Here is a 23927-nt window from a genome sequence, read left to right as displayed (position 1 = left end):
TCTCTTACTCACTGTACTTTTCTTTCTTTCTTTCTTCTATTGACACATTTTATATGCACATATGCATTACACCCTAGAAAAAGAATCCCAGGATTTTCACTCCTGTGTGTTTTCTTCTTGCTTCTTCATGATCCATGATACTAGCTGAGGTTGTCAGTATAGTAAAACTAAACTGGTGGGGCGGGAGCACATTATTCTGGCATTTTTCTAGATCTTTGAATTGTACATCAAATCTGGGGCTGATCACTCCATATATGTTTAAACTGCCCATGAGGTTCACAGCAATTTTCCCAGCCCTGTGATCATCGATGGTTTAAAATTCACCGATGCAACCATGCTTCATCATCACAGTGAGAAACTAGATGATGACTTTGGATCATGGCCTAATAAGAACCTGGCATTTGCCTCTCTTTTTAGCATTGTTCATGTTCTTGAGAGCATCTGCCAAGACACTCATGCACACCACTATGGTGACACAGAAAGATGGCAGAAAGAGGACAGGAGGGCAAAAGGAAGCTCTTTCTAATCATCACTAAAGCTCCGGGGAATACTAAAGAGGCCTTCTAGGAGCAGTGAAGTTCTTCCAGCAGCCCCTGGAAAATCATTTGGTGGAAATCATGTAGTGGATAAATTTAGATCTCAGAGTGTAAAGAACTTGGACTAGAAGACATTATATTCTTTTTTAAGATGAATTTGTTTACTCAGTTGTTTGGCACATATTTATAGACTACCTGCTATGTACCATACATGATAAAATAAAGCACAGAGACTAGACAAACTTGACTTGGTTGCAATCCTGGATGTGCCCTTTACCAGCTGCCGTGACCTGAGTTTATTTACTGGCCTATTCTGAGGCTCACTTTCTCCATGTGTAATAATGGAATAGTGGGACTCTATCGGGTGTTTGGGAGGATTACATTCAGGAGCATACAGTGTGGAGCACATGGTAGACACATAGGATGTTTGTTTTCTCCATTTCCTGAATCATCTGACTTGAGTAATAAACCAAAATTAGGACCTAATACTTACTGACTTAGGACCTTAGACACACTATTCCATGTGATCTTAACTGTTTGATCATCTGCAAATTGAAAATAATAATACCTCACCGGTCATGATGAGCATCATACTTGAGGTCATGTTTCAGGCACAGAAGAGATTTTCCTTCCTCCCCCTGCCCACCCTTTCTAGAACAAGCATTCTCAGTGGAAATGGTATTACCCCCATAGGGACAAACATTGGTTCCTAGGGGACAAAAAATTTTTTACTTTTTATGTAAAGCACAGATACACACATCAACAGACATATAGTATATCTATGATATCAAAATTTCATTGAGGACAGGGGGAGGAATATTAGGAAAAAATATACTAAAAAGATACTTAGCAGGGAGACTTTGGGGGCAGATAGGGAAAAAAGATGGAGAAACATTGCTCTAGAGTCAATTTCCTTGATAGAATATACCCATAAAACCACTATTGGAATTGGCTTCCTTCTGAGAAGCCGAGTGCCTGTGGCTAGCAATCCTCCCTTATGCCTTTTTATTAACCCCATAGGTGAGGTTTCTATTTAGTTTCCAGTGAATGCTATATTATTTATTTTTATAATCTGTCCCCATTTTTTTTTGATCGAACTATGTTATTAGACACCAAGTCCACCAAATAGAAGAAAAATAGAAAGATGAATGAATGTATTTGGGTCTGAATTCCAGAGAGTGCTCTTCTGGCACAGTTTAAATAACATTAGTATTCTTTTTAATTTTCTGGTTAGGCCTCTGTGTCGATTAAAATATGGCTTAACACCAGGGTGCATCGCTTGGCACATTCTGTTCATCATGCATTAAAAAATGGTTGAAATAAGAACTTCACCTACATAGTGTGGCCTCTGTGATTTTCAAAACCACCTTGGGCACAGTATTGAATCCTGTCACCTGGAGGGAAGAAAAGCATTTGAAGGTAGAACTGCTACCCTTTCTTGCTCTTAATAACATACTGCATCTGTAATGCAAGGGGAAATTCAGAGGTTGGTTTGGAATGAATAAACTCACGTGCAGTTTGCTATTTAAATTCAGTAGACAATCCCCCCCTGGTGCTGGTGCCGTATGATAATGCATGCTTTTTACACTCAAGAATCTGAATCACAAAGCTGCATTGGATTTACACGTAGTGGTTAGAGAAACATCTGTATAAGAAAATACCAAAGGACAGTACCGTGTCATATAAAAACTACTTGCCAATAAATCTGCTTTTGATGGGCTACTAAAAATGGACACGCTAGGCATAAAAGATGTGTGTGTCTAGTACCTAGGCTAGCTTAGTGAATGATGACAAGCTTCCACTGGTACACTGAGATAAGAAACAGCTGTTGTTGGTGTCGGCACCCCTGCAAGAAATGAAACGATAATTCTCAGACACACTTATAAGAGTTACCGTATATTTGATCAACTTTTGAATATGTGCAAGACCAGAATCCTCTGGCAGCCCCAAACAAAATTGCCCACAACCTTTTAACAGTCTCTTGAGAAGGAGCACTGAATCTAATTACATAGAATGTTAGTTGGATTGTGTGTTATTTCCAAAGCAAGTAGGGCCAGTGTGTTTGTGGCAGCGATGGGGCGAGGGGGTGGGCAGAATGGGGAAGGCCATTGTTAGTTGCCTTTTCTTTTCTTCTTCTTCTTTTTTTTTTTCATCGAGAAAATTTTTTGGTAGAAAATTTTAGGGTTTCAAATGATGACTGCAAAGCAATTGCTTAGGTGCATTTGTAAACTGTGAGTCCAAGGGGGGAACAAACATCGCCTAGCACAAAAAAATTCACTGAACTTTACCATTGGATTTATTTGATAGCTGCACATAAAGACAAAAGGCTTGTCTTATTTTAAAAAACTAACAATTTTTTAAGATTTTATTTATTTATTCATGAGAGACACAGAGAGAGAAAGAGAGAGAGAGAGAGAGAGAGGCAGAGACACAGGCAGAGGGAGAAGCAGGCTCCATGCAGGGAGTCCGATGTGGGACTCAATCCTGGAACTCCAGGATCACGCCCTGGGCCGAAGGCAGACGTCCAACCGCTGAGCCACACAGGTGTCCAAAAAAAACTAATAATTTTTATATACAGTTCATATACTCTGTATGGAAAAATAACAATTGAGATCCACAGTTATAAATGCTCAGTTTCATGTTGATCTGGAACTTAGAATTTTTTTTTTTATGATAGTCACACACAGAGAGAGAGAGAGGCAGAGACACGGGCAGAGGGAGAGGCAGGCTCCATGCACCGGGAGCCCGACGTGGAATTCGATCCCGGGTCTCCAGGATCGCGCCCTGGGCCAAAGGCAGGCGCCAAACCGCTGCGCCACCCAGAGATCCCCTTAGAATATTCTTTTTAAATCTTTTCAACTATTCAGTTTAAGTATATTCTGAGTATTCCGCTGGCATTTTATTGGATTTTTTTGCTTTTAATGCTTAACAATGCAAAGGCAATTGTAGCTATTCAATGTAGGTCTAGCCATTAGCTCAGCTGGACACCACTGTGTTTCCTGTCTCTTGCTACATTTTCTGCTTGAAGGTTGCTCCATTCAGGCAAAGCCACCAGCCCCTCCCTTGAGCCAACTAGGTAGCCAGTAGACCTTTCCAAGGCCACTTCTTTCTGACAGATACCTAGGTATATTATAGGAAATCCAAACAGACACTTCTGCCATCAGAGGATATTCCCAGCATCCTCCAAATCAGAAATGATTTCTATACCATTAGACTGATAAAGAACTGAAAAGGAATAATGACAGAAATGGTGGATTTCAGCCTATAGACTCCTTTAAGGAAAGAACAGCAGTGGTTTCTCAGTTTAGCTGTTCATAGGCTTGGCAATACAGCTGGTGAGAGCTGGACCAGATGCTCTCAGAAATTCTTTTTCCTTCTGCAATTCTATGGTTTTAAGAAGGGGGTGTGCTGAGTAGGCAGGAGCTAGGATTTCTGGCTCTCTATCCTGTCTCCTCCTAGAGAAAGCTTGAGTTTTTAAGTTCCTATAACATCCAACTCTGCCCAGGTAGGTCAGGAAATGCAGCCTAAGTTCTCAAATCAGATCTCACTTCCTTTCTCACTTCATCAGGGTGAGAGGGCTGTGTCCTAGTGAAGAAAACAGACAAAAGGAGAGTAGGGCAGATAATGAGAAAGGCAGAGGTGGTAGGAATAGAGCCACACTGAAAGCGAGGACTACTTCAAAACAGCAGATAAATGTCTTTTTTCCCCATATTAAAAATATGTCTGCCAAAATGAAAAGGCCTAATTAGCGGCTAAATACAAATCCATGTCCTGTATCTTTTAAATGACACATCACCAAGGTACAAAGCAGCATGTCTGGTTGAAGGGTGGGTGATTCGATCCCTCTATTACTCTGTATAAAACAAAGAAATCTGTAGTTTCATTACTCTTAAATTGTCTGGCAGTGGGTGAAGTTAACTTTTATTAGAAGCCGTTCTTTCATATTATACAGTGTAGTCAAGGATATATTAGCTTTGGCGTTTTCTTACATCTCAATACACTGTGGAGTGAATTTACTGTGAGACTAATTTAGAAGGAAGCTTTTCATAGGAGGAAATAATGGTCAGCATAAGCTGGGCTGCAAATTATAAGCAGGATGAAAATTCCAGGAAAAAAATGGACATACCCATAAAATTGCTAGATGTTAATAAGCATGCTTCTTATGTTTGTATTCCCGATGATATTCTTTGTCTCTTAAAACTCCAGTTTCTTAAAAACTCTCTTCAGGACGAAGATTTTATTGTTGAGGAAATGGCATAGTGTATCCTAACATGATTATTTTGTCTTCAAGAAAGAAAAAAATCCATCAGATTAAACAGTACATAAAAGGTGTTTTTAGAGCTCATCTTTGGAAAAGGAAAAACCTCAGACAATTTAAGCATTTAAACCACAACTTAAAAATGATTGATTTGACTAATACACAATATGGTCGTTAAAAAACAAATTCCCAGTATGTGAAATTTAATTTCACCTGTAGGATTCATTACTCATCACCATAGTTTTATTACACTCTGGTATCAGGTGCTCTTCTCTCACTTTTGGTTGTCTTTTTCCAATAAGATCGGGCTGGTCAGCTGATATTTTGTGGCACCAATTAAACATATTATCAGTCGATGAGATTGGATTCTGTTTAAACCAAACAAAGACTCAAAGGAGCATATCGGAATGATAAGTGTAGTGCTTAAGCTTCAATAACTTAGAATGTAACTCTATCACGCAGGGATATTTCAGCTGCTAAAGTAATAAAACCCAGTCAATCAAATAGTAAAAGATATTGAGAAGCAGCAACAGGAAGTGTTATAAGAAAAGCACCCAATGGAGGCACATAAGAGAAAACCCGTCAATCGACTCATTCCGTTTCTTATCTGTTGTATAGGTTTAGTGGTGGAACGGGTCTTTTTCCTTTGCATTTATCTTTGTGCCTGAATGAGTTCAATTTCACTTAGATTAGGACAGAAACTTCCGAACAGCAGGTTAATCCGTCCTGTCTTCATGGGCAACTGAGCAAACAGACCAATATCACTGTAAAATTGTAATTCTGGAGATTAATGTTGTCTTTCCTGTTTGTGGTGAACTTGACCTCCTTGCCTTTTTTTTTTTTTTTCTCTTTCAGCTTCTGTCCAGGGTCCCTGGGAGAGAGCCATCTCACCAAACAAAGTGCCCTACTATATCAAGTAAGTTGAAAGCCTCACATTCCCAAAGGCGCATTTATTGTGGCTAATCTGCCTATTTGCAAATGAATGTATTTCTGAGATGTGACGTTAACCTGGCCTATAGTACCTAGTTCTTTCTTCCCTGAGGAAGCCTGGCTGGTCAACTCATGCTAAAATTACCACTGGAAATGTGCCGATGCAATAGGGAGCTGCGTAGGAAAAATCCGTGTAATGCAGCATATATGTTGTATTTTGTGATCGGGGGTGGTGTGGATTTTCCACAATTGAACAAAAAGCTGCAGGTAATATTATTGAGAGGGGGAGTGAATAATTATAAGGACAGTTTCATTTATTTGGGGGTTTGCCCACATTTCTTTTTTGGCAAAGATGGATGATTTCTGCTCCTCTATGTACACAAAGCATTTTAGGTGAATAAATAGTTCATGTACCTGAAAGGCAGTCAGCGGCAGGCCTGGATGTGTGGAGCTGAGGTGTTCATTCTCAATACAGAGCACTCAGCACTTTTCATATAACCACAACAGAATGATACTGTTTTCGGAGGCCATTTATGTCAGTCAAAGGAATACAGGTGCTTAGAAGCACCTTCCATGGGATGCCGTGTAAAATACAAATTATGATACATCAGGTCAATGTGGAAGAGAGAGGAGGGAGGATATGGAGTCATGACAGAACCTTAACAGTTTCCCATTGATTGCGCAATCAAATCCACTGCCTCAACAATTTAATTTAGTCGGCTTCATGAAATAATCCTCAGTACCAGCTAAAGTCTTTGAACCCACTTCTGCCATGAGTCTAACTAAAAACACTCCACGTGTTCCCATTGTTCCGGCCCCCCATGTTTTATTGGGTCACTTTCTGTTCTTCCCCTGCCCATCAATTCTTCATAATTCAGTTCTAAAGCAATATCAGCATCCTAGATCTTCATTACCACAGTCCTCCAGAAATTAGATTGCGTGCCTCAATTGTGTTAACCCAGAAGTATGGGAGTGAGGGAACTCTTTGGGCTTTTCAAGTAGAGACACATCCTTTAGGAAAGCTTTGTCTTATTAAAGTTTTCCAGACAAGGTATCTCTTACCTTTAAGCAGTCTCCTTCAGTTTGCTTTGATCCTGCTTTTTATTTTTCTTCTTCTCAAATTGTATTGTAGTGTTTTTATTCTGTAAAATCATTCATTCACTCTATGTATTTTAAATACCTATTTAAATCACCTATATTATTAGATGATAAATTAACTTAGACACGCACTGTATGACTTTATATCCACTGTATATTTTGTGGAACAATTAATTCAGTCTCCTCCCGGTCATCTCCAGTCTCTTAGTCATCACAAGTTTTCATCTCTAAGATGTTTGGAACCTACTGCTTCTTCAACCTGTTTATAAAGCTCTCACTTTATCCAATTCCTTTCTGATAAAGAGATGGTCTTTACTAGATCAAGACTCTTCTTTTGTAGCCAAGGTTGGAGGATCATTTGCGAACCCAAAACACTTTCAACCCATTATTCTCCAGATTATTCCTGTTTTGGAGCTTATTAAATATCTCACAGGGATTCCTAGTGTTCACCCTACCCACCCCACCCCACCCCCAGTGTTCTTTCCCTAGATATTTATCTTCTCCCTGATGTTACATTCACTACAAAAGATCCCAGGACATTGCTGTGTGACAATGGACATGAATTTAGTCCAAAAATTAAAAAGGAGACAAATTAGAGAAAACCTGTAGTTCCTCCCCACCACCACCTTCACAAACTAGTGTCTTGCTGCTCCTTGGTGGAATCAGAGAGCAGCTACCCTCTCTTTGTACCCCCCTTTGTTCAGTGCTCTTTCACAGACCTGAAGCTCATGGTGGCAGTATTGATAAGGGCACAGATCTGGAAACAAGAAAATGAGTTCTGGTCCTGGCTCTGTCATGAGTTGATTGTGTGGCCTTGGGCAAGTCACTTAACCTATACAGACCTTAGTTTCTCATTCATAAAATAAGTTGGACTAGGTGATGTCTAAGGTCATTTGTAGCTCTAAGAATCAATGAGTGTGACTGGCTGAATGGTCTTGTCCAAATCCAAAAACTTAAGATCTCAGCTTTTCTTCAAGAAGTTTATCTTTATTTTTAAAATTCTTTATTTTGATCATTAACATCAATTCTTATTTTTAAAAATCATAGGAATTCTATCCATTGTTTAATTAGCTGCAGATATGCTCCCTCAACCTACTCCAGTTTCTCCAGGTACCTATGTAAAGAGCTCAAATCTTGATGTTTAATTTAGGACTATCATTCTGCCTGATTTGCTGGTAAGAGACCTAGAGTAACAGACAGAAAAAATTAGTAGAAAGGGGAGTCTGGAGACCTTAAACCCTCTGAAGTAATCAGTTTCTAGGAATGAGGAATTATGTAACTTGTCAAAAATACCCTGAAATTTATGGAGATCACTTATCTCTAAAAACTATAATCCATGGAACACCTGAATGGCTCAGCGGTTGAGCATCTGCCTTCCGCTCAGGGCATGATCCCGGGGTCCTGGGATCGAGGTCCGCATTGGGCTCCCCACTCAGCAGGAGAGTCTGCTTCTCCCTCTGCCCCTCCCCGTGTTTATGCTCTCTTGCTCTCAAATAAATAAGTAAAATATTTTTAAATAAATAAACAATATAATCTATTTGAAATTAGATTATAGAATTTCTCAACTATACCTCTAAAATTTTAAGCTAATGGAAGGAGAACACATGTTCAGAAAGTATACATTGTCAACAAACAGATGACTAATGTCATTTGTGATTTATTATTACACATTACTGTTGTCTAAAAGATTCTTTTCATAGCAGATTACTTTGATGTACAAAGTTCAGTGGACTTCATGCACTGGCCAATGCCATTTGTAATTCAAGATACCTTATTTATCCACAAATAACAATACTAATAAGTTTATAATAAGATTACTTCAACCAGTCCCCACCCTGTCCTTCCTCCTTGTTACCTTGTTTGTTTTGACTTGCATTCAAGAGATTTAAGCACACATTTCCAGGCACAAAGCCAGATGTCTTCTCTGGATCTTTTTTTAAGGTTTTTAAATTTATTTTGGATGGAGAGAGAGCACTTGCACATGTACACAGGGAGGGAGGGGCAGAGTGAGAGAAAAACCCAAGCCGACTCCACACTGAGCTAGAGCTAGGAGCCCAGCTCAAGGCTCCATCTCACGACCCTGAGATCAGATCTGAGACCAAAAGTCAGAAGCTTGCTTAATTGCCTTTGCCACACAGGTGCCCCCTCTGGATCTTTTTTTTTAATACTTAATAATTTTTTATTTTCAATGCTGGTATAAACTGATCATCTAAATAACTAGAGGTTTCTGCACCAGTAACCCCGTTCCAGTTATTTGTTGAGTTGTACACTCGTGCTTGAGGTTATGTTATTAGCAGCATCTTCTGTTCTAGCTTGCAAATCAGACAGCATTTATGCCTGCATCCTGACACCAGCTTTTCATATGATGCTAAGAATCTTGATTTTGATACTTCAAACTACATGTTTGTCTAGTTTATTAGTCCATAGCATTCATCATTGTTACAGTTTTCATATTCTCTCTCCCTTGGGGCTCTCTTATTCCTGCCAGCATCTCTTTCAGGTTATTTGATTACAGCTTTCATTGCCCCTGAAAAAATAATCACCAACAATGTTCAACCTGTTACAACTGCCTTTTCCACTCTTTGCCATTTTGTAGTTTTTTGGCCTACTGTCAAACTCATGAAAATTTCAATATAATAGCCTTTAACCAGCTGCTGCATTCTGTTAGGATTTCTTTCACCTTTTTATGTTGCACAGTCCCATATGGGTAAACCGAACGGAGCCAAGAGCTGGGACTCTCTTGCTTTCTTAATGAGTTAGAAAATTATTCTTCTGTGTTCTGGACTGTCAAAAGAATTTAGGAATCCCAAACTTGCATGCAGTATGTTCAGGCATAGATGACATAATAAGAGCATAAGAAATAGTACACTGGGTCAGACCAGCAGGGCAACCAGCCCAGCACTCTGTCCCAGATGCAGACACCAGTGGCTGCTCATTGGTTAACCTAATAATTTTCATTTAAAAAATTAGGATGCATCCTGAACATTTCTTAATAATGCATCATAAATCAGCTGGTGTTGAGTTTATCCAGGGGTTTCTTTTTCCCTTCTCCTCCTCAACCTTGTCTTTGGAAGAATAAGATCCATCAATCTGCTGATTTCTGTGTGAAGAAAGAAAGGCATATTGCCATTTCTCTTCAGTGTACATTTTTGGACCTCAAGGGATGGCCCCAATTAAGTGCTGTGGAATTCAGTGAATACAATGGTATTTACCCAAAGTAGACTTTAGTCTCACATCCCCTTACAACCCCTTTTCATTTTCATCTTCCCTGTCCGAGAAATTCTAATCCTTTTTAGGCTCTTAGCCTGTCCTTGAATGGAAGATAAGTCTTCCCCTTGATCATCTTAGCTGCTTTGCCCGGGATCTCTTCCAGCTGTGTTACATCTTCCTTGGGGTGTCGTGACTGAAGCAGCCCAAATATTGGTTATTAAATTCATTAGCATTGTCTGTGTTCTCTGCTGGCTCATGAGGAAAATAAACACTCTTTGCCATCTCCCATTGGTGCGGAGATGGAGAAACCAATTGAGATCATAGCTCGTTCTACACATATTAGTCCTGGCCAGAGGTTGGTGCGCTGATACTTTTCTATAATGCCAGCTAAAGCCTTTGACCTTCTGCTTCTGCCAGCTGGCCCTCAGGAAGACTTTGGGTTTCAGACAAGCTGATCCTTTCCTCTTTCAAAGATGCTGCAGTTGCTAAAAACTGGAAGGCCTTCACTAGTGGAGTCAACCTGCTGCCTCCATCACCAGGAAGGCATTTCAGCAGGTTCCCTGTCTCACTAGCTCTGAAGCACTCCACAGGACAGCAAAAAGTGCAGTTCCGGGGAACATGCTAACTGTTCAGCCCTTCTTTACATGCCATGCTCAGGAAGCAGTTCGTGTCCACAGGAGCGTCTCTCTTTGCCTGCGGGTTATTTGGGATGTTGTATATATTGCTATAGATGTTGTCGAATGACCTTGATCTGCCCTTGCCTCCACCCTCAATCCCGGGCATGTTTCTGCAGCCACCAATTGCCTGTGAGTTACTCCCAGCTTTCTGGTGATTCCTGCTTAGCCAAATGCAATATGAAACCTCCTTGAGTTAAGCCCACAGTTGCTCCAGGCAACATTTCTTATTATTGTTGCTGTGTCTGCTACCAAAATGGGTGGTTGAGGTCCTGAATCTCCCATTGTCCATGGCTGCCATTCATGGTGGCTCCACTAGCACCAGTCCTTGCCACTCTGCATGGAATTATGGTGTCTGCCTAGACTCACCTTTTGGTATTTGTGTCTTCTAGCATCCTGCTGGTCTATTCTCAATTAAACTGATGAATCTTGCTCTAATTGTAAGTGCCCATTCTTCCTAACTACAGTAGCATCTGAGTTTTGACAGCACCTTCCTCTGCACCATATTGCCTTGATTACTACTTTCTGGGCAGTTTTTTTTTATTCCAAACCACCCCTCCAACCCCACTGAAAGCATATCTTGCCCTTGTTCTTGCTCCAGCTCCATATTATTTGTGCCAGGAGTTGCTCTGATTCAAGTGTGGGTGAGTTTATTTGTTCCTTTGAGTCACTGATCACTATTTCAGTACCTGTATTTAAAGAGAGAGGAAGGAGCAGTTAGCTATGTCTCAGGGTTAACAGCGACCAGTGTGCTAAGTATCTGTGTCGGCTGGTTTGCAGTGGATACATTTTCTGAGAATGAGATGGCCTCTTATTTTAAAGAACACTGGATTATGATATCCAACTTAGAAACTATTCCTCTAGGTCTCATTCCTGATACCTCACTGTTTTAGGAATGATAACAACCTTCAGTTTAAAAACTGGTTAAGATTGACAGAGGTATATGCTCTATGAAACTAGTAAATAGACCAGGCATCAGAAGACTTGAAGTCTGATTTCAGCCTTGCTATCAACTAGCTATTTTTTTTTGAATTTTATTTAAGTAATTAACCCAATGTGGGGCTCGAATTCACAACCCTAAGATCAAGAGTTGCACACTCTACCGACTGAGCCAACCAGGTACCTCTCAACTAGCTATTTGACCACAGGTGAATTGCTTACATTCTCTGGCCCTCAGTTTCTCTGTCTGTCATCCAAGAGGGCTGAATCACATGATACCACATATCATTTCCAGCCCTGACATTCTCTGATTTTATGAATATTGACTTTGAAATAAAAATTGTTTGTAACAGTTTTCCAGAGGAATGAAAATGGATCTTCAGATCACCCTTGAGAATTCTTACTGTGCCATCAATCTTCTCAGGATAAAGGACAAACAATATTAAACCTTTTTTTTTTTTACTTTACTGTTTAGCACCATTGATAATAGCAAGTGGATGTAACAGAATCAGCTGTCTAATTTCAGCTGTCAATCTTTGAGGATACTGGTGAATATCTGTGGGTAATTAAATTTGTGAAATCGCTGCCAAAAGCCTGGTGCTCTGACTTTTCAAAAGGCTTTAGTACACAAAGATAACCCAGAGGTCAGCCTTCTCTGCTGGGCTTTCTCCTCCACAGTTTGATGGTTCCAAAGGTCACATTAGCCGAGTCTCATTAAGCTCTGGAACCACAATGAAGGAATAGTCAGTAATGAATAATTGATGATATAATCATGAAAACAACTCAGTTTAAGATGTTAACTGCAAGAGATTGAATGCGACACCGCTGGGTTGTGGAGTGCCGAGACTGGCCTTTGGTTTTGTAGACCTTGTGGGTAGATGAAAATGTTGGTATCTTCTGCATCTTAAAGGCCCATAAAAAAATCTCACAGCCTTCTTTATATGAAGTTTCATAAGCTGTAACTTATAACTTTGACTGAAATAATTCTCTGTGAGGATAGGCTCTGTGTCTCTTTTGTAGCACAGAGCCTCCCGCTATAGCACGTGCTCGGTAGATACTTGAGGAAAGGAAGAAATGCGTACTAGTAGTTCCACATGCCTTACATTTTGCTGACTACTTTTACCTTCAGAAAATCTTCTAGCGTCTTTGTATCAATTTAGATGTACTGCCTGAATGGGTCTCCTATATCCTCTAGACATCAACTTTAATATTAGAAAGCATGCTGAGACTTTTATGGAGTTAATCATGTCTCCTATAGCCAGTACCTAGGAGAAAATCCTTAGCATGCGAGTCTGAATGGTATATACCAAATCCTGAGATCTCGATTCTGTTCTGTGTTTATCCAACAATATGATTTGGGTTATAACTGAGCCCATCTGGGACTGAGTTTCCCCATCAACAATAAGGAAGCAGAGCTAGCTAATGCCTAAGATTACTCTGAGTTCTGGCTGTCTTTGCTTCGATAGAACTGAGGTCTTTTATTTTTTTTTCCTACTTTTGGTTTTCTAGTGGTCAGTAGAGCTTTAAATTGATCAACCACTGTGTTCACTAAGCGTTTGTATACAGGATCTAGTGGCCACTGAATCTTAAGAGAATAGCATTGGTAAGTTTTTATCTTAAAGACAATTTTTGTACCATTCTGTATGTTATGTGTAATGCTTAAAAGTTGGCAGCATGGATACATATACAAATGTACGAGGCAGCTAAAATAGAATGTTGAATACAGGCCAAAAACTCTATTATATTACGCAGATATAGCATAAGTGGCCCCTGTCTCATTCGTGGCACTTTTGGGAATGTGAGAGTGTGCATAAAATATATTTAGGTCTGTTTCCCTAAAAGAAGAAAAGTAAACCATTCCAGTTCTTCCTTCCTTTTCTTTTTCTAACATTCTTAAACAAGCACTTTCTTCCATAATCATGTGGTAGAAAAAAAAACATGGGCTGTCACATCAGATAAATCTATGTTTGAAGCCCATCTTTATCATATTCTGACTGTCATTTGAACAATTTGCTTAACCTCACAACCATTCTACTTTCTGGCCCATACGGAATATTAATTGGCTTTCCTTCTCTGAAAGCGAGTTGAAGTCTAATCGACATCTACTAGATACTGAGGGTTGGATTTGTAGGAAAACACTCACACAGATACATCCAGTATTAGCTACATGTTTAGAATATTTTCTAGGATGAAAATATGTCCTTGATCAAATTAGTTTATTTTCATTTTTGGAGTTCCCACATAGTGTGGGGTATGTGTGAATTCCCAAACATTCCTGAGCTTCTCCTAGGCTTCTCTAATTGCTTCTTATCCTGTCCCCCTGGGAAGCAGCATCCTGTTGCCTTCACAAAGGTCAGCAGCAGCCGAGACAACATTTGAAAATAACTTAATAACCTTGAACTGCCTCTCCCCTATGGATAATTTCCTTAGAGCATTAGTCCTTTGAACACTGACCTGGTTGCAGAAAATGTCCCTTGCTCACCGGGGAAACTCCAAATCCCATTCAGTCTTCCCCTCCTTCATTTCAGGGGATTGGGGGCGAGGTGGGGGAGTAAAGGGGGGGAGCTTGGGAGTGGAACAGTGGATAGAGAGAAGGAATTCTTTCTGGGAGAATGTTCATGTGCACACACACATGCAATTTATTCTTTTAAAAAATTGAGTGCATTATAAATCAGTGCTGTCACATTGCAAAATTTTAAAACCCCTGCACAAGAGAGAAGAAAACTATCTGCTTTCAGCAGCAGTCTGGAAAGCTCCTAAGAACAGGTCCTATATGAGGCTTAGCCCACTGTCAGCATTGAGCAAATGATCACGTCTCTTGTGTTATCATTAACTCCCGGGTGGATGAAACAGAGAAGCTTTCCTGCTCCTTCTGAAATTTTCAATTGCTTTTTCTGTTTTTTCTTTCTCAGCTTATCCACATCCATCTTGGTCCCCAAAGCCAATGCATGTCAGATAACGCAGAGTAATTTTTTAACTTGCTTCTTTGTTGTTTTAGAAGGAATTGTTTGTTGTTGTTTCCTTTAGGTTTGTTGCCTTTTCCTTGGATTTGAGCTTTCTGTGAAGTTACAATCCATATAATCTAGACAGGATGAAAAACCAAGGTTAGGGGTGCCTGGGTAGCTCAGTCAGTTGAACATCTGACTTGATTTTAGCTCAGGTCATGATCTCAGGGTCTTGGGATTGAGCCTCACAGGCTCTCTCTATATATCTCTCTCTCCAAAACAAATTAATCGTTTTTTTTAAAAAGCAAATTTAATGTGTGCCTACTAAGTGTTAAGTGATAGACTAGCTGTATCTTCCCCATTTATGAGGATGACACTGTCAATTATTATCCAGTAAAGAGGACATAGCTGAGACTCAGAGAGGTTGGTGGCTTAAGTCACGCTGATAATGACATGGCTTTGTACCTTTCCCACCAACCCTATGACATCAGCTGGCTTTCCCCCATCTTACTCCCAGTCTAGGACTCCCACAGTCCTAGCCTTACTGCCCACATGCATGCTCCAGAGGATCAGAATTGCTTGGAGCTCCTTGCCTGGGTAAGGTAAATTTGGGGAGGAGGTGGTCTCTGGGCCCTGAGGGCAGAGGCCAGCTTAGTCAGGACACACAGGGATGCAAATGGAGACATATTTAGTGGTAGGGCTGGCTGTTGAGGGTTGGAAGAAAAATACATTGAATAAAGGGGGAGAGATTTTAAAAATAAGAGTAAACATAAACATCTCATTTGTTGCTCCCAGCTGTTTCAGCTTCCTAGTATTGTTGATTAAAAACTGGCCTGTAGGGCAGCCCCGGTGGCGCAGTGGTTTAGTGCCGCCTGCAGCCTGAGGTGTGATCCTGGAGACCCGGGATCGAGTCCCACGTCGGGCTCCCTGCATGGAGCCTGCTTCTCCCTCTGCCTGTGTCTCTGCCTCTCTCTGTGTGTCTCTCATGAGTAAATAAATAAAATCTTTAAAAAAAAACTGGCCCCTAGTGTAACCAAGCATAGCCAGTCCAGCACTGTGTGGCCGCCATCTTGGGCATCATATGTGCTCCTCTATAGGCCATCCCTGCATTACTGGTGGTTTTTCCTTGGCTTACCTGCCCAAACAGCTTCTTCTACTATGCTCTTATAGAGACTTTATTTTCTCTTTGTTACTTTTGGCAATAAAGGGAAGGAAGAAATAAAATGAAGCAAATACCTGCTCCACCTTGATCCTACCTCCATGGAAGCTGAGAAAGCAAAGAATTTCTGAGTCATAGCCTGCCACCTCCATCATCACTAAGATGATGGTATGGCTAAAACAGTAACCTAATTGATGCCATGGAATGTGTTTCTCATATTCCCAATTATAAGAATTTTCAGAGGTCTGGACGTGGTCAACTTAGGTAGACTAGGACGCACTTGAGGAGCCTTTTCAGCACTAGAGCACATCCTTGAATTTGACACCCTCCCTCCTTCCAGCAACAAAGGAAGTCCCATCTTTCCCATAAATCCTAGGCCTATAGTTCTAGTCTTATAAGGTAAACACATAGAGCCTATGGCTATAGGTTGTGGCTTCCCCAGGCATTGAGCATTGGGTCAGCCTATGTATGTATTACATGTAGAAGATCTCACCTTATTGCCGAGTGTTATCTCTAGGGTTTTTATTATCATAACTACATGGTGGGGAAGAGGTATCTTGTATACTTTCTCCTATAATGACTTAATTTCCTGTAGTTTAAGAAAAATCTCTGTCTGAATATATAGTCACCCTGTACTAACCTAGAAATAGAAGTGCTTTCTCAGATATAAGGCCAGTTTAATGCTTTTTCCTCCCTCTTACTTATATCAGTACTGCAGAACTTTTCTGCCCCACCTCAAAAAAATCCCACCAAAAAAGAATGAACTCTAGATGGAGCAGGAGAGGCCAAGCATCATAGGTAGAAGCAAAGGTTCAAAGTGTAAATATCTTTAGAGCTAGAGGGAGGAGAGTGTGAGCAAGAGAAGAAAGAAGAGGGGCAAGGGGCAGAGGAGAAGGAAGGAAGGAATATGAAGAATAGGCCTGTGATTCATCCCCCAGGGATTGTGGGAGGGGGGTATGAATGACCTCAACTCAACAGACCACCTTATAAACATGCTAATGACCTCCCAGACCTCCTTGTTAATCTCATTCATGGCACTTTAACTAGCAGAAGAATAGCTGAAAGTCCTATACATGGAATCTTTTTAGCAGGATATACCTGGTCTGGCTATTTTACATATCGTAAATAAACCCAGAATGTATGGATTTATAAGTGACGACTGGATGGAAAGTGAGGCATAGTCACATGAGCATTTTCCTATTTGTGTCATTAAAAAATTATCAAATGGAAGCCTTTGGAGATTGAACTGGCTTCCGCTCATGGTCACTGTTTCTGCATAAGTTTTTTGAAGACTTTTATTTTAATATAAAACCAGAACATCTCATGATGTGAAAGACCAGAGATATTTTGGAAACATGTGTCTGATTATTCCAAGTTCCTCCAGGGAAAGAATGTTTTATCTGTGCCTGGTGTTTCCCTTATGATCCTTCGACTCATTAGTGAAGATTGGTACTAGATAAGAATCTATGATTTATGTGAGTCCAATTTAAAATTCAGTGCTTTATTCCTACACAATATGAATTTATTTTAATTTAAAAATTGCCTTTGCAGTGAGAAAAAGGAAAGAAAAGTAGGATGAGTGGGCCCATATATTTGCCCTTACCATGTTGTCCCCCGTTTTCGGAAATCACAAGTCTAAAAAAAGCCAGAGTCAAGACTAGTGAGGGATATAACCATTATTTTTATAACTGTTATAAAGTTTTTTAATGTTATAAATATTTTTTTAATTATTTTATTTAAAAAAATTTTTTAAAAATTATTTTAAGTTTTATTTAAATTAATTTTTGAAAATTATATAGGGGCACCTGGGTGGCTCAGTTGGTTGAGCATCCAATTCTTCATTTGGCTCAGGGTCATGAGATCAAGCCCCACATTGGGCTCCACACTCAGCGTGGAATCTACTTGCCCTTCTCCCTCTACCCCTCCCCCCACTGACGTGTGTGTGCTCTCTTTCTCAAATAAATAAATAAAATCTTTTAAAAAAGAAAATGATATAAATGATGTTGATTTTTTACAGTTACCTTCAAATAGTTCTTAAAGATAGTCCTTAAGTCATCTCTACTGTTTTAACTCTTGAAATGTTTTTGTTAATTTTTAGATCCCTCACCTCCCCAATTTAAGCGTTAAACTCTTTGACAATGCTTGTGCATTACGCTTCTTTGCATCACCCTTAGCAATTTATTTTTTTTAAAGATTTCATTTTTTTAATTTATTCATGAGAGACACAGAGGCAGAGATACAGGCAGAGGGAGAAGCAGGCTCCCCGTAAGGAGCCCAATGTGGGACTCGATCCCAGATCCTGGGATCACGCCCTGAGCCAAAAGCAGACACTCAACTGCTAAGCCATCCAGGTGTCTCCACCCTTAGCAATTTATTATCTCACACATAAAAACTGAGAATAAACACTGGATAGTTTGTTTTGCTTTTGAGGCAAAATAAGCACATTTGGGGGAACTGAGCCATGATCCTAGTAAGTATTCTCATAAAGGAATAGATAATAGCAGATTAAAGATGTTCTATGTAATGCTTTTATTCTAGGTAGTCTCACTGACATTCGTTGATTAAATTATATTTTGAAGGCAATTTTAGACATTAGCTCATTCATTTTCTGTATTTTTGTTGGTGGAAAGCAGAGAAATGCTTGATGGAATTGGTTGCCTCACTGAACTGTGCTGTAAACCATAGATCTTTGTAAGTTGCTGTTTTAGAGAAAGTATTTTTAAGTGAATGTATTCCTTTAGTAGCTCCTGTTGCCACAACTTTTAGAAGGATATCTTAGGAAAATGTCTTCAAATCCTATTCCTATCAAAATGCACAGGCTGCCTTCAAAAGCTGAGGTTGCTCCATGAGTGCACATAAGCCTGTCTTAATATTAAAAGAATTTGAAAAAAGTCTGGATGAGGTACATGCGTAGAGTCTAAGAGCGACGTTGAGGCAGAGCCATGGTAGCATCCAGTGGGGAAAGAAAGGCCTCAAGTTGGCAGTTTGTTACACACAGCCAGTTCCGGCCATTCCCTGGTAAATATTAGACATCATTAACAAGCACATACAAAATAGATTAATTGCATAAGTGTTGAATGTTGGTAAAAAGAGAGCCAGTGGTGGGTTTTTTTTTTTTTTCAAATATGGTTTGGGTTTGGTTTTGGTTTTGGTAAGAGAAAAAGTCATCCCATTGTATCTTTTTAAATAAACTTTATTATTAAGGAACTTAGAGTTGTTTGTCTACCTCATATTTCATACACTCAGCTGCCAAGCCATTTCTTTTTGCTGCAAGCACCACAGAGGAGCAGAAGTCATCCTTACTCTGCTCAGCCTCGTTCATCATCAACAAAATTGCCAATTATATTCCAAGTCCTTGAATGTACTGCTTGAGAAAAAGATGTATAAGCTGAAAGGGAGCAGCTCAATGTTGGGATGGAAGTTTGATCTTTCTCTACTGGTTGGTAGATTCAAAGCGTACTAATCTTGTTTTGACTTGTGAACTGGAAAAAATTAATATGGAAGTATGGAGAAAACATGTTCAAACTACAAAGTCATTTTCCCTGAGAAGTTATCTGACTGTAGCTGTAACTATAACTCAGAGTATATCAGAGGGCTCAGATGTGGAACATTTCCTTAAAATTAAAACCTAAAAATCCCAATGTCTAATAGAATGTATAAAAATAGCTACCTCTGAAGGATACAGGATGAGCAGAGGAATGCTGAATAATATCGTCTGACAGTTTGGGCCATACCTTTATAGTGGTTGCAGTGGCCTGAAAAATATAGGATTAATTCAATAAAACATTGGGAAAAAACAACATAAACATAATATATTTTAAATTAAAAACATTGAATAGGAACAGGAGAAAAAAAATCCCCCAGCAAATCAATATTGCTTGGGGAAGCATGAATCCCAGACCAGCAATATTTTTATCCAAATAACCTCTAGTTCTGTAGTGAACAAACACCTTTATCACCAAGTTTTATAAACAGAGAGTGAAGGAAAGAGTACTTAAGATTGTTGGATATACTTCTCCAAGATGGTAACTTTATTCAGAGTTTCAGGCTTGACTATACCAGCTTCTGAATTTATCTATAGTACTTTGTCAATTTAGGATTGCAAAATACAAATAGAGACATGGTATAATAATTACAAAGATTGTTAATAGGGGTGGCTGTAGGAAACAGATGATTGTTGTATAGATTAATAACATACTTAAGGAAATCTGTGGGGAATTTAAGTTGGGATATGAAACACCGAACTAAAGCAGAGGTGAAATAAAAAAACTCATGAGAGATTAAATTAAGGCATAAGTATCTAAAGCTGTACATTCTATATGTCTGATAAAATACCATGTACGCTAGTTCCCCACCCCCATCCATGGTTTTGCTTTGTAGTTTGGGTTACCTGAGGTCAACTATGGTCTGGAAGCAAGTGACTTTCCTTCTTTTTTAAAATTTTATTTATTTATTCATGAAAGACACAGCGAGAGAGAGGCAGAGACATAGGCAGAGGGAGAAGCAGGATCCCTGTGGGGAGCCCGATCCAGAACTCAATCCCAGGACCCCGGGACCACGCCCTGAGCTGAAGGCAGATGCTCAACCACTGAGCCACCCAGGTTCCCAGTGATGTTCCTTCTGATGTATTGTCAGGTCAGTAGTAGGGAGCGCCTGGGTGGCTCAGTTGGTGAGGTGTGTGCCTTTGGCTTGGGTCATGGTCCCAGGATCCTGGGATTGAGTCCCGCATCGGGCTTCCTGCTCAACAGGAAGCCTGCCTCTCCCTCTTGCTCTACCCCCCACTCATGCTTGCTTGCTCTCTCTCTCAAATAAATAAATAAAATCTTTTTAAAAAGAAGGTCAGTAGTGCCAAACAGTACATCACAGTGTCTGCATCATTCACCTCATTTCAGCTCATCATGTTAGGCATTTTATCATCCCACATCATTACAAGATGAAGGGAGTGCAGTACAGTAAGATATTTAGAGAGAGAGAGGTGACATTCATAGAACTTTTATTATAGTTTATTGTTGTAATTGTATGTTATTATTAGTTATGGTTGTTAATCTTTTATTGTGTCTAATTTATGTATGAAACTTTATCATAGGCATGTCTGTATAGGAAAAAACATAGTGTATATAGGATTTGGTACTATCTGCAGTTTCAGACATCTGGTTGGGGGCTTGGAATATATCCCCTGTGGATAATGCAGGGAACTGCTGCCTGCTCTTATGTAATTGTGTTACTCAATGATCTTCATTACTCTAGAAATACGGGGAGTGACCCTGTGTATAGTGGCATCACTTCTGCTTATAAGCCAATCAAAAGATATGTAAGCCACCCTTCATGTATAATATACACTATAAAGGTATATTTTAATCCAGTTTTTTTTATTTGAAAACTAATTTCAGATAAACTCTATTGGGCAGTTCTTGATTTTTTTATTTGAGTACTCTGATAAATAAATATTTTTAAAATTTTAAATTTTTATTTTTTTGATAAATATATTTATTGAATGTCCAAGTGTCTTGTATCCTTTTCAAAGAAAGAAAACAGTCCTTTAAATGCCTAACTACCTGGGACATCCTCTGATTGTCTTCCCCGAGAGTTCAAATCATACAACTATGAATACCAACTACAATCAAAGACCTTTTTTGTCAGACCGTATGTTTTGTGTGTTTATTTTGATGTTCACAGTAGAAAGTAGACTTAGTGCCAAACCTTGCTTTCAGTTTGGTCCATAGTAGCAAAGTGTATCTGGTGTGTTGAGCCCTGAATCCATTCCTTCTGCAACCTTCGAAATGCAAACATTGACTTTTCTCAGTGTCCCAGGTAAAGGTTGATGGAGATGTTTGGTTTATTGTTTTGTTTCCTGCTGGTGCTTTGTTATAGTACAGTTAGAGACCAGGAACAGTATCGGTGGGTGACTGCAAAAGCCTTTAGTCTCCAGTAGTACCCACTGGACACTCTTTAACCCCAGTAGCACCACACAAACATATAATCTAAGCAAAAGAATGAGCTTGCCAACCAAAGAGCCACTCCTCTATATAGAAATAATGGAGCTGCTTGGGTTTAGATAGATTTAGTTTGAGGCACCTCTTGGGTACCCCGGCATGCAGTTGGAAATACAAATCTGAAGCTCAAGGAAGAGGTCAGGCCAAGGACCCTAACTTGTGGTGTCCTTCACATGTATGTGGTTCTTTGAGTCCTTGAACAAAATGCCATCACATTGATATGAGAGAAGAAACCCGAAGACGTCACAATATTAAACTTCTCTCCGCTCTGCCAAAGGCAAATGTATTAAGTAATAGATTTGTTGAATGAATTAACCAAGCAGTATTTATTGGATGCTACTATGCCCGATATTGTTTTAGGCACCAGAGACACGGTAATGAGCAATCCAGGCACAGCTGAGGTCATCCTGGAACTCCTGCAACTCCCAGGGTAGTTCCTGCCATCCTAGTGAAAGACATAGGCATAGAATGCCTCAGACCTGGGGCCAGAGATGGGCCAGCAAGGCAGCCAGTTGCCATTAACTACGCCTGCATATACTTTAAGATGGCGTATTTTTGCAAAGAAGTGAAACTGATGATTCAAAATGTTTGATGCTTCAGGTAGAATGGAAATAACCTTGGACAAGGAATGAAGCCCATGAAAAGATGTTCAGCATCTAGTCACTAGGGAAATGCACACCAAAAACAAAAAACAAAACCTACAGTGAGATACCACTTTACACCCAGCAGAATGGCTATGGTTTAAAAAAAAAAAGTGTGGATGAAGATGTGGAGAAATGATAACACAGGCCATCGCTGGTGGGAATGGTTTGGTAGTTACTTCAAAATTTAAACATAGTATTACCAGCTGATTGGGCAATTGCACTTCTAGATATCTATCCCAAAGAATTGAAAGCAACAACAGGAAAAGATATTGTCACTAATGTTCATAGCAGCATTCTTCACAGCAGCCAATAGGTGGAAAAAACCCACATGTCCATGAACAGATGATTAGGTAAGCAAAATGTAGTATGTACGTACAACAGAATATTATTCAGCCTTAAAACGGAGTGAAATTCTGATACATCTTATAACGTGAATGAACCTTTAAAATATGCTAAGTGCAGTAAACAAGTGCAGTAAACAAAAGGACAAATATTGCATGGTTCCACTTGTGAGGTACCTACAAGAGTCAAATTCATAGAGATAGAAAGTAGATTAGTGGTTGCCCAGGAATGAGGTGACAAGGGAAAGGGAGTTATTTGGATGGTGAATGGTTACAGAGTTTTTGTTTGGGATAAAAAAGTTCTAGAAATGGGTAGTACTGATGGTTGTACAACCTTGTGAGTGTACTTAATGCCACTGAATTGTACACTTACAAATGGCTAAAATGGTAAATTTCATGTTACATATATTTTATGACAATAAAAAATGCCCACAAAATAAAGGATCACTTAATAAATTTGTATAGGATTTAAATAACTAAAGGAGCTAGAATAATCTCTATTTTTATCTTGATTCTGTACTAATGATCTACATAAAACTATTAAAACATACATAAACTAGGTGCAAGAAGTAGAGAGCTTTTTCTTAGGTATCCAAGACTTTTCCCTATGCTTTCAAAGTCTGTTGCATGATTTACTTCCTCAACTTGGCCTGTAATACAGGAATGCAGTACCATTGCAGAGATTAATTGGTGTATTTGTGAACTGTGCCAAAATGCTAAAATGAAAACATAAAACTATAAAATGTATTATTATTCATTAAAGAGGCATAGTTTATAAGACTGTCTCTGATCATTGTCAAAGCATAAATGACCACTTTCACCCATAATTAGCCAATTTAGTATGAAGTCATTTTCTACTTGGTATATTTTGCTTAACCTCAGTTGTGTTTGTAAAAACAGAAATTGTTATTTGTTAGTGCTTTCAAAATTTCACACAAATGCTAAAATGTCCTTTAATTCTAATGCACTTAAGAAATGGTTGGATTCTCCTTGCCTAATAAAAATCTCTAGCTGTTTAAAGGTGCACTCTTGACTGGTGGATTCATTCAATATGTATTTATTTACCATAGTATGTGTGCCAGATACAGTGCTAGCTGCATAGGTGAGATCATGTGTCTAGGCACTTTAGAAGGAGGGAACTTGTCAATACAAGGAATTAAAATGACAGTGTGACCGTTGGTGAGGGGATGGAGAGAAAAC

At 39.4% G+C, this 23927-nt stretch overlaps 1 protein-coding gene and 1 pseudogene across 8 annotated transcripts in view; one reads left to right on the top strand and one right to left on the bottom strand.

Annotated features, from left to right (window-relative positions):
- DMD (dystrophin) overlaps positions 1-23927 on the top strand; it is a 2039779-nt gene that overhangs the window by 1828969 nt on the left and 186883 nt on the right. For all 8 annotated transcript variants that reach the window (XM_055339022.1, XM_055339018.1, XM_055339021.1 and 5 more), the window contains one exon: positions 5650-5710. In XM_055339022.1, coding sequence (XP_055194997.1) covers positions 5650-5710 — 61 coding nt within the window. The remainder of the gene's footprint in view (positions 1-5649; positions 5711-23927) is intronic.
- LOC129518785 (40S ribosomal protein S15a-like) lies at positions 74-460 on the bottom strand (annotated as a pseudogene).

The sequence above is a fragment of the Nyctereutes procyonoides genome, unplaced genomic scaffold (genome assembly GCF_905146905.1).
Source record: "Nyctereutes procyonoides isolate TBG_1078 unplaced genomic scaffold, NYPRO_anot_genome, whole genome shotgun sequence".
Lineage (NCBI taxonomy): Eukaryota > Metazoa > Chordata > Mammalia > Carnivora > Canidae > Nyctereutes > Nyctereutes procyonoides.
The sequence above is the reverse complement of the archived record's forward strand: the minus strand, read 5'-3'. Positions and strand labels throughout refer to the sequence as shown.